The 12,271-nt window shown below is 38.2% G+C and overlaps 1 protein-coding gene across 1 annotated transcript in view; it reads right to left on the reverse strand.

The window, feature by feature from the left end:
• KIF13B (kinesin family member 13B) overlaps positions 1-12,271 on the reverse strand; it is a 239,215-nt gene that overhangs the window by 96,688 nt on the left and 130,256 nt on the right. Inside the window, exons 13-15 of the mRNA XM_067556161.1 lie at positions 7,219-7,431; positions 4,812-4,922; positions 1,612-1,746 (exon numbers count right to left, since the gene is read on the reverse strand). Coding sequence (XP_067412262.1) covers positions 1,612-1,746; positions 4,812-4,922; positions 7,219-7,431 — 459 coding nt within the window. The remainder of the gene's footprint in view (positions 1-1,611; positions 1,747-4,811; positions 4,923-7,218; positions 7,432-12,271) is intronic.

Genomic DNA, 12,271 nt, shown 5'->3' on the forward strand with positions numbered 1-12,271 from the left:
ATAAGGGATTTTTCTCTTGCTTTAATTCTTTGGGTGGCGATTTGCTCTGTGATATACGACGACTGATCTAAAAAGAAGATAACATACATCTCCTAAGAGAGGCAGCACAAAACCACTTTCAGCCCAAATGCTAACTATGTGGCTGTCTCAAGACAAATTACTGAACTCAACTTCAGTGGGAGGGAAATCATTAACAAACCACAATGTAAGAACTCTGACACTTCTGTAGTAGAAAGTCAGAACGTGAGACATGAGGCCAAGTATAACAGTTCAGGAATGAGGCCTGAGCAAAAGTATCAGGCAACCCCTGCTGTTATAAAGCAAAGTTAGCAAAAGTTAGCCATATTCACAGTAACTGCCAAGAACAGAGCTGGTATTGCAAAACACACATTACTAAAGAAGTGCTAGGCACAGAAGACTCAGAAAACAGATTCCAGAAAGCTGGTACCAGAACATCCCAATACCAGGAATGGTACAAGCTCACTCCTCAAAGATAACGAGGACACTGCCATCCTGGCCTCAGAGAGTGGACACTGTGTGATGGAGAGACAAAATGATAAAGATGTTTGATCGGACCATCCTGTGCAAGGTAAAGGGTGATATCTTACCACATCAGAGGGTGGCAACTATACGACAGAAGGACAATACACAATTTATATTAGTGTATAAAAGAGGGTCTCAGAGGAAACATCTTTGTCTGGCTGAGGGAGGAACGGAAAGTCCCGCTGTTTATTGAGCCAGTTCATTGTCACAGGCATACATATATTAAGTGTAGTTGTAGCACATATGGGGAGCTTTTTACCATGCTTTGTCAGCAATAAACATGGCCTGGTGCTTTTGTTATGGAAACAGATCTCTGGTCTTACTAGGTAATCCAATTGTGGCTTGCTGTATCAGCGATCTGTGCAGAGCTGGGACAGCATACACACTGGGACAACACACGTAGCCGACAAGTGATAACTTGGACTTAACATTAAAGTGCTGCTCTACTCTGAATGTGACTTAAAACAGCATAGATTCCATTTGTCACTCCACCTCCATATCACACCTGCTCAATTTACAAGAAAGAAAAATGCCAGCCCAGAATTCAAAAGTTAAGCTGGGTCCACTCTCTTGCACCCATCACCAACAATATGAAATTCTACAATCAGTAGTTGCACGTCAACAGACTGGATGAGCTGGCTGGAACAGAATCCAGCTCTCTCCCCCAAAGCCATATTGATTCTGCAGTGGTAACAGAAGTAAAAACTCATTTTAGAACTCAGTAGATATAATTATGAACATACATAGAGGAGCAAATTGATTTAGTGAGAGGACTTCATTATTGCATAATCACTTTATTGAGTAAAGCCACTCTAAAATAGCTGCCTGTAAAAGGGAAAATATCTAAGGATATAGAATGCTCCTAATGCACATTTACACTGCATTCTGGTACTCTAACAGTTGAAGATGAGCTGCAATAAAAAAGCTGTATTTGTGCTATTTTTGCTAACCACTGGACACTAGACAACGTCTTTGAAGTCTGTTTCTCATAAGAAACTCTCAACCCATATGAATTTCAACAGTATTAAATGATCCACTTAAACCTGTTGAAAGAAAGTGTTATTTCACCTTTAAGTAGTAGACCAGAAGTTCATTGAGAGCAGGATCAGCATTCAAATTAACCAGAAAGCACTTGTTATCCCCAACTTTGATTCCAGAAGACTGAAGAGATATGCCAAGACTTTCCAGCTGTTTCTGCCGCTCCTGTAAGAGAAACCTCCAAAATATTAATGTTTAAGATGTATAATATCCTAAGAAACAGATATATTAGAGCACACATGTTAAGAAATCAAACCAAAATTAAAGGCAGCAACTTATCAAAAATAACTATTCTTAAGAGCCTGGGTACTAAAAGCCCTGTTGCTATCATGGTTAAACAGGGAATACAGGAACCTGTAATTTCTACTGGACTCTTGCCACTCAGATCAAAGTAGAGCACTGCATGTTGAAACCCTATAATCTCAGGGGGTTACACCTTGCTAGTGAAAGATGTGTACAGTTGTGAGGATCACACTGTAGATCTGCATGGGCTTCACTACAGCCTCCCTGAAACAGGGAAACAGCAACACAAAACCATGTCTACAGACCTTTGTTTCCCATTTTTAGCTAGGAGGCAACAAATTAAACCAAATCAAACTCTGTGTTCATCTTTGTCCCCTAGAAACCAGAACGACAAAAAAAATGTAAAATTCTACTATTTAAGTAATGCAGGAAACACTTCCTGCTAAACAAGAACTGTAGCATTTAAGATGGTACAAAAGAACCTTAGAGTTACGAACACCAGAATTACAAACTGACTAGTCAACCACACACCTAATTTGGAACCAGAAGTACACAATCAGGCAGCCGCAGAGAGAGGGGGAAAAAATCAAATACAGTACAGTAATGTGTTAAATGTAAACTACTAAAAAAATAAAGGAAAAGAAGCATTTTTCTTCTCCACAGGAGTGTTTTAAAGCTGTATTAAGTTAATGTTCAGTTGTAAACTCTTGAAAGAACAACCATAACATTTTGTTCAGAGTTATGAACATTTCAGAGTTACAAACAACCTCCATTCCCAACGTGTGCGTAACTTTGAGGTTCTACTGTATATTGTTCTCATCAATTGACTTCTTAGTACTGTATTAAAAGTGTACGTCTTTTACAGGGAAATGTTTAAAGTTTTTCTCCCAATACCCCACTCTTCACGCAAACATTTTTGACTCTGCAGTGGACAGATATCTTTCTACGTTGCCATCCTTTCCTAAAAGATGAACCACAACTTGGTTAATAATACCACCTAGCTCAGAAATTAAACAGAATGCTACGCGGAAGAGAGAGCTCTTTCTCAAAAACTAAATAGTAAGCTTTTAAGCAGAACAAACTGAGGATCAGGTGAGAGTCACTCATCTACTAAAGCTAGGATAGCAAAGGAGATAATTCACTACCACTGCTCATAAAAGCAGTTCCCCAGAGTTGTCTCACAATGCTTATGTGAGTCAAAGAAGTATCCACCCTGCCTTTTGTTTTTTAAAACAGAGGGGAAATTGAGAAACAGAAGGGTTAAGTGACTTGCACAAGAAGTCCATAGCAGAACATGATTAAAATCGCTATTTTCTCATTCACTCCCATGCTATAAACTCAAGGCTGTTATTCTCTAAGTTATTGGTAGACATAGAACCCATAGCCCAAAGAAAGAGCTGATTCCTGGTCTGAATCAAGCAAAAGTTACTAAAAGGAAATGAGAGCTAGAATTCCTCTATTTTGCAAAAAATTTAAGTGCATCGGCCTAGGGAAAAAAATTAAACTAAAAACTTCAACAGCATAACAAACAGTAACGTATTCTTCTAACATTTTGAGAGAATAGCCATTTATTTAATTTCCCCTAATACATTAATAATTTTTTTTTAATCATCACTACAGCTCGCTGCTTTTCTTTTCAACCCCTGCTTTTGTATCTCCTGTTGGGGATTTTCATTATTTCCTTCCCCTCATGCTCCTGTGAAGGACAAGATGGATTCTTGAAAGTTCTATTGTACTGATCATCTCTGTTCTTGGAGGTGTATTTTATGTTATTAATGCTTCCTGGTACGGAAGAAACATCATGGTAGGTGAAGATGTAGAGTTTGTATTAAATAACATAAGCTAGCAATTTTTTTTCTAATAAAAAACAAACAAACAAAAAAAACCCACACACCATTTTACAAAAAAAATTCCAGCAATCGAAAACATGGCTTCACCATCAGACAGCATTAGAGAAAAAACCTACAACTTTACTATTTATAAACCTGATGTAGCAAAAATGAAAGTATTCTCCTTTAGCAAACCAAGATGGTCAGTGAAAGACGGTCAGATTTTGCGCATTTACATTTTTTCCTCATTCTAAAATATCCGCTGGATAGAAGCCACAAGATTCAAAATAAATCACTACACTTGACATTGTTAAACTATTAAACCTTTTAAACGTAGCATTGCACAAGCACTAGCTGTTATTCTTTCACTGCCAACATTTCACTTTTTTCCAGGAACTATGATAATGCTCTTGAAGATCTCAGCTCTGTAAATGCATTATAACAGGTCAAGAATTTAGGAGCAGAAAGAAAAAAAAAAAAAAGGTAACGTTTCTTTCAAGAGGTCCGAGGCCAACAAGCTAAACTTGTTTGTGATCATGTCATCTACAAAAACATTTTTGTATCACAGGGTTATATTTTCTCACTATTTTTTATGCTTGTTACATCAGCTTTCAATATGTTTTTCAGCGCAAGTGCTTACATCAACATTTGTCTGGTAAGGATGGAAAGTGTCATGCAATATTCATGGTGAATTGTGCAAACTTTCAACTTAACTATGGTTTGCTGCTATGTGCTAAATGCTTTAAATATCAGGGATAAGAGCGGTATTGAGAATACACAGGGATTTTTTTTATATACAAAAGGAAAAAAAGGCAAGTTCAGGTATTCCTTAATATTCTGAATGCTCCTTAACTTTGTTATTTGAGGCATTCAGGATGTAACCCTGCATTTAATGCATTCACACTCCACCTTTAATCACAGTCAACAATTTCACTGTCTGAAAGATATAAAATCCCTCTAATCCTCTCCATCCATGGGTTTTTTTAAAGCAAGCTATCCTGGGAATTAAGCAGAAGCCTCTGAAAAGAGCAATGAACTTGACCTACTTATCCATAAACGTAAAGGGCTATCCTGATAACTATTATGAAGGGATAAACAAAGGAAGTAAGTAATGAGCTTTTCTCCCTAACTGCCAAAATAAAAAAAATAAAAGCAAACCTGTGCTATCTCCTCTGTTTTTCTTAATTTCTCTTCCCAGGTGACAGTCATTTCCTGGATCAATTTCTCAGATTCTTCCAATCGTTCCTTTAGTTCTGGTGATTTCATAGCCTGCAAATGGAAAAACAAGACACTGAATTCCTTGATATTTATACTTAGATTGTCTTTATAGATTAAACACAAACTTGACAGGTCAATAAAAGAAACTTAACCCCCACTCCTACCTCAGAGAGAGTTCATCTCCCTTGATACTTGTAATCAAATCACATAATAACACCACTTCTCTCATGTACTGTCATATGAGGTGAATCTACCAAGATCATCTAGTTTACACTAGTTTCAAATACAGACCCTAAAAAGAGAGAATTTATCTGCCCTAATGCAAATCAATTACAAGAACAGTCTCTAGAACAAAAGGTCTAATACACCTAATTCTAATGAAGTATAGATTAAGCAAAGGCAATGGGATCTAGTGAGCAAAACACAAAGTTGGAAATAAGTTATTTCTAAATCTGCTTTGGTTATTTCATATGATCTTAGACAAATCACTTAACATCTATGTCTGCTTCTCCATCAACATGGAGATCAATAATACCTACTACACAGGCAGGATTTTTTTGTTGCTGTTTAGATAGCACTAAGCATTATTAGCCTTATTTTGTAAGCAAACCCCAAGTGACACAATATTGCACATTTATTAGAAGAAAAACAAAAAGCTCTCAGACACACAGAACTGAAATAAGAATGTAGGAAAACGGATGCATCCCCAGTGAGACTGAATTAGCTGGTTGTTTAGTTTCCAAGATCAGCACAAAGATGTTTGTGGGCTTAATGTGGACACAGTACCATATTTTGGAATTTGTTCCAAATGAGTTAGGTTAAATTTACTCAACTAATATAAATAAAATAAGCTCAAAAGAAGGAGGAACCTTATTTTTCCAGTAAAAAAGGGAAGTGTCAGATTTTGTTCTCCTACAGCTATTTGAGAGAGAAAGTGAGAGACACTGACACCAAAAGGAAAAAATACACTGTAAGGTCTAGGTGAACTCCAGAATGTAATTCTGCGACTGTCCAGATGGGTCACTAAATGTTTTGTTCAGCTTTTTAAAAATAATCACTTATGCATATTTCTATGAAGATGAATAGGTCATACACAAATGCAGTAAGCTGGAGGGGAGGCGAGGATACAAATACAGCTTGTGATCTTTACAGCGCAGACTTTTAGCTACAAGCTGTGTAGCATTTTTATATTGTGTCAATTCCATTGACATGATGGTGGGGGTCGGATTTAACACACAGGAAAGAAATGATCACTTATGCTACATTGACCTAGAGAGCTGGCTTCCATTATTTTGGCACTAATCCCTTTCTATCAGCAACCAGCTACAAAATAAAAACAAAACCATAAAATAAACAACACACACTACTACTCAGAAAATCTCCAAGCACTTGAAAATTCTGGCACAGGTGCGTTCCTTTTGTTTGTTCGATTCGTTCTCAAGAGTGACTACTGATTTTGGGTGCCTAACTTGAGACACCTTAAAGGGGATTAATTTGCTCAGCAAGTTCACGCATCTCAATTTAAACACCCAAAAATTGAAGCACCAAAAAAAATCACTAGACACTTTTGAAAATTTCAGCCATTGAGCACCATAACACCCCTCTGAGAGAAGTAGTATTATCCCAATTTTTCAGAATGAGAAACAGATTAAATAACTTGGCCAGGGCCATAATCACAGCAACTTCTTTGGCTATTCTGGGAACAGAACCCAGAACTTCCCTAACTTCCAGCTTTGCTCTCTAACCATTAGATCATATTCATCCATGCTTCCATGCAGTTGGATGTACAAATTATCACAAGTATCTTGTCTGCTATACCTGAAATAGGGGATCAATTTATAATAAATATTGTTAAATGTTTTTAAAAGCTGTTAGGTAGATAGAAGACAGATAAATATATTTATATCTTGAAGGAAGTGTTATAATTGTGCTGTATTCCTGGGTAGTTAGGTAAAGCCTTCCCTATAGCCAGCACTGTCTTTCAGATGCCTGTGTCCCTTGTTCTATCTGTATGTCTACCTTCCTCCTTGATCTCTGTCTGAGCTTGGACACGACAATGTGATCACTCAATGAAACGTTCTAAGGGAAGCTTACCTCCCATTTTGCCACCATCACTAATCAACATTGCGCTCAAGCTCATCTTATATGGATAAGAGTCAAAATGGGGAGAGGAAGAAAGATGAGGTGAAGAAAGATGACATTGATTTTCCCCGTAAATAACGTCTAGTACTGCCTTACTGATGTTTATCTTCAAGCCTCGACAAAAGATCCACCAAGGGTCTTCACAGCATTGCAGCAGCATGAAGTAGAATACACATAGGAGCCTTGAACAGCTAGTAAATTGTACCTCTGCTTTGGTGAGCTGTTCTCGGAGCTTCTCCACCTCCTCTCGGAGTTCTCGGATGATGCGGGCGTTGGGGTCTTCATTCACCACGGCATGGTTAACTATGTTCTTGGCCCGGTCTGCATATCTCAATGTGGAAATGGTCTCATCGTAGTTATCTGCTGCTGGGCTGACTGTTGCCACCATGGCAGTCTTGCTGTTACCACCAAGGCTGTCCTGTAAGAGAGCAAAGGAAAAAAAAATTAAGGCAGGGATTTTAAAAAAAAAAACACCAAAGAATAAAGGAGGGTTTGGACTACTTAGAGGACGGCTAATGAGAGAGTCTTTCACCCCAAGCCCACCAGTTCAAACCCAGTTCATGTAGGTAGTAACTAAAAGCTGTTTGTATCTGAAGGCTATTTGGTGGCTATGTAAACCGGGTTGGAGGCCTTCTTATAGTCTTCTATTGCTACCTCTTTCTATAATATCTGAGAGCCTCCTCCAGGAAATGAAGCCTCTTGTGAAGGTTCTGTCTCCTGCAATCATGTGCTTGCCTCATTGGTCTAGAGTTTCAGTGTTAAAACAGAGTGAAGCAAGAGAGAGCAGAAGATAGATAAAGCCAACCTCACTGAGGGTTCTGAAAAGTCAGGCCTGCAATTTCTGACAGCATCAGTGTCCTTCTAAACAGAGTGGCCAAGGACTGTGTCAAGAAGGCTAAACTACTTTCTTGTTCCTAGATGTAGTACCTCCTGACCTAGGGTGAGAGAAAGTCGCATTGTTGTTACTGTAGGCTGATTTTTAGTTGCTTAACCACAGTTACTCCATTTTAGCTAGCCCCTTTGTTTTTAGAGACAAGCAAGGCCGTTCCACTCTGTGCATTACCTATGCTGTATTTGTTCTGTGGGGGACACAGCGGACTAGTCTTCAGAGCTGTCAAGTTAATCTCCGGGTATGAGTGGCCCACACTCATCACAGGGCAAAGCGCTTTTGTTGTTTTAGTGGGCTCCATCCACCATTCCACATTATCAACTAGTCTGGTAACTTTCACAAATACTGATCATAGACTTTAAAAAGTAATTCTAATGTATCTAGTAACTTCACATCAACAACCGCATCCCAGGGATAACTGTCAGACTATTTAAGACAGAAACCTGGGATCTCACTCAATCTATATTTTGTAGGTTAGATTCAGTAGTTGTTTACATCAGCAAACTCAGGGAGACCCCAAACTGTGCAAAACATTTCTCTTCAGTGAAGACAGGAGGATCTGAGTTATACATACGAATGGTAAAAGTTCAGCGGTGATTTAGCGGTGGGAGGAAATAGTAGATTGGTACAGTGGCTTTTCTTTTTGATGAACCAGAACTACTATTTGAGGAGCGAGAGGAGGATACTAGACCTAATCCAATTACCTGTTCGAGAGTCTTCCATTATTCTCTGCCCTGTTCTCCACAATCCCTGGGTATTCATACATTATTTTCCTGAAATCCCATTAAAAAAGCATAATGTGGGATCCCAGGACTGTCTGTCTCAATGCACAGGCTCAACATTGGGGGGAGGGGAGAAATCAAACCAACTTAAATTATTCTTTACAAGCAACATCTTCATAACACTCAGCTTCCATCAACTTAGGTTGAAGTAACACAGAACTAAACATCAGAGACTCTAAGATGACTTAGCCTAAAAATCCCTGTCTGATCTAGGTTCTGACTTGCATGATGCTTTCTCATCAGAAGCATCTGGTTGATCTGAAATCAGCACGTCAGTCTTTTTTCCTAAATACTATATCATTTGTAGTCCTGTGACCTACATAAAGCATTTAGGGGTTGTCTTCACTGCAGATTTAACTTAGGTGATCAGCACCTGGGTCTGAGCACATCGTGGGTTAGCCTAGCTTAGGTGTGAGCAGTCACACTGCAAAGTCCTATCCAATTTACTGTGTCCTCATTAGTTCTGCACTCACCTGTGTGTGTTGTTAAGACTTCTGGGAGTATATCTCACAGTCTTTTGTACAGCAGTAAGCTGAGCCACTCTGACTACTTTCCGGTGACTGGGGGAGAATTTGTCTGCCATTTCTGGGCATATGGGGGAACTGTAGAAAACCACTGGAGGATTATCAGCACTTGAGTGATTTAGTTTGTGTCCTCACTGCCCCGGAGTGCAGAGTGAGAGTGAAAGCTGTACCCAAGCTGTAAGCCATACCCCCAGCAAGGCCAACTAGCCCAGTTTTAAGGTACCAAACTCAGGTGAGAGGATTGTGTACATGGATGGGAGGGCTGTGTTAAGGGGCAGCATCCAAGCAAGAGTTACCTCTGCAATGAAAATAATGAAAACATTTCTCAAATGAGTTTATTTCATGGCTTCAGGCTGGTAATAGTAGGATGCTAAAGTGCTAAAGGTACGGCAGTAATGTAGGCAGAGCCCTAGAGTTAGACACAGTATAACTGGTTTAATTTGTGATTGTGGCAAGTACTTATGCATCTGACTTCCATGACGCACCACACAGCTCAGCCAGAGGGAAATGCATTATAGGAGAGGTAGTCCTCCAGGAGCCTGGCCCATAAAATAAAATGTGGGCCTGAACTACAACTCCCATAAGGCAATGCCCTGATAGGGAAACACAGTCTAATGTTTTGTTCAACTACTTATAAATACACTATTTAGAGTCTGTTCAAAAAGCTAAATATTCCAATTTGGATTGAACTGATCTGAAAATCAAATATTTCATTTCAATTTTCCCACAGGCAATTTTAATTCTGTGGAAACTTCATTTTCCTATCAGAAAATCATTCTAACGGAAAATTCCCAAACCAGCTTTAAATCTTAAATAATCCATGAAATGTAGGTCAAACACTGCCAGTGGACATCATTAAAACGATTTGTCTATTAGCAGTTTGTCTAATCATTTCATTCATTGAAGCTTTCCATAAAAATCCTCAAAGTGTTTAAATTCACATAATAAATACCATTAGCCTCTGGGAATACACTGTTCTCGTTGCTTAATATAGTCCCCCTACATATCTTAACAGCTGCCACTGCATTCTTCTGCAAATTACTTTGTCTTGCAGGACCCACTCCAAATAAAATAGGAATGTATTCACATTGCAATCATTGGAGACTGTATGGGATTCAATGTGAACTTCTTCTGTTCAACGTGGTGTGGTTTCCTTGAGCAAGGAACTTTCTCCTCTCTCAAACATTTTCAAGAATTTGAAGCAATAACCAGCAAATGATCCCAGGTTTGCATATATGTCCAAATTTAAGAAGGAAAATCATGCACTTTTTGGAATCCACAGAAAATCTTCATAGTTCACACTTTGAGAACTTCTATTGCATCAATTAGCTCCAAAAAAAGGTTCAGTAGAACAGATGAATTGGAACTCTTCTCAATATGAGACTGGGCATGCTAGTAGAGTGATATACCAACATGGTTCAGAACCTATCCATTATTAATTTTCTAATGTTCCCTCCATTACTGTGTTGACTGTTCACAGGCCCAGTTCCAGGGCATCAAATTTACTTTTATATATAATTCTTTGTTCTGCAATGGCACTGGTTCCTTTAATGCACAGTAGGAAGGGTGAATGGAGAATAAGCTAGACTTTCATAATGAAAAAGAGTAAGTTTGCAAAGGAAGGGCTTAGTACGCGATAGAGATGAGAACAGAATGGAAATAATTAAGGAAAAAAGACTAAAACCAGCCAACTGTGTTGGCACTAAAATTATTGTGCAAACACTATGGAATGTGAAGATTTAGACATTACTATCCTAACTAACACCTTTAACACCTAGTACAAGAAAATAGTTAATGATGCGATCAATAAATTATTCTGCAGTTTAAGGCACATTAAAATGAAAAAAAATGTAGGAATTGAGAACCACCACACAGAAGGCAGGGGAAATATAAATGTATAATTGATAAAACAATCAAGAGTTTAAAAGTTGATAAGAAGATTGGGTTTTTTTTTTTTTTTTTTTTTTTTTTTTACCAAGTCCTCACTTAGGTTCTGGTTCTGCTTCTATTGACTTCAATGTAACTGAATTGTGCCTCTACCAGCTTTCATCCAAGGATCTTCAAAGTAAGTTATAAACATGAAAGACCCGATTCTGAGCTGGTTCTGAGATTTACAACATTCCTAGGACATAAATTAGTGTGATTATACCTGTTTTACAAAAAGGAAGACGGGCATAGAAATACTAAATGGACTAGCCCAAGGTGTCATAACTGGATACAGAACCCAGAAGCTGCAACTGGCATTGTTATTTAAGTTTCTTTCTAGTAGTGCCTACAACGCACAAGGTGCTTTCCAAAAGATAAAAAAGTATGGTCCCTGCTCTGAAGAGCTTAGAATCCAAGATAAAAAGACAAGGACAGAAAAAGGTAGACGGAAAGGGGATAGAGGCAACATATAAGTAATAAAGCTGATAAATGGTCCATCTTGTAATACAGTCTTGATATGTCAATGGTTTTCAAATTTTTTCTAAAATATAGATTATTCCCAAGTATTCCTAGTATCCTAACATTAGAACACATTTTGTCTCCTACGTCATATTGAAAAGGAGTGGCACATTGTATGAAAACAATCCCCAAATGCACAGATTTTAAAAACAATTTTGGACATCTTTAATTGGTAAATTTTTGGTTTGAGCTTTCTTTAAAACAGAATTCAATTATCTTTTTCACTAGATATTAAGAATTTCATCCTTTTAAAAAAGTTTCACTTAAATGAGCTTGTTTTTTAAATTAAGCCTTTGTTAGGCTTTTAATGTGGCTGAACGTAAGTAGGACAAAGGAAATGAGCTGCTTTGAGGACAGCATAACACAAGTGTGCTTCTGTTTCTGACCTGCAGTGCTTACTGTGCATGCCATTGTCATCTTTGCCCAAATGTATTGGGCAGGTACTAAACATTAATCTCAATCTATTTGCTGCCTTATGTTTAGAAAAGGATCAGCATAACTAATTCCAACAACAACATGAAAAAGCCTCTGAAAAGGTTTCCATTTCTGCTTCCTCAGATTCTGTTACCCCTACACAGGTCTCACTACGGCAGTAAACTGAAACAAACTGAGCATAGT

This window comes from Emydura macquarii, unplaced genomic scaffold (assembly GCF_026122565.2).
Source record: "Emydura macquarii macquarii isolate MOO-44397 ecotype Brisbane River unplaced genomic scaffold, CSIRO-AGI_Emac_v2 contig_1676, whole genome shotgun sequence".
NCBI classification, from domain to species: domain Eukaryota; kingdom Metazoa; phylum Chordata; order Testudines; family Chelidae; genus Emydura; species Emydura macquarii.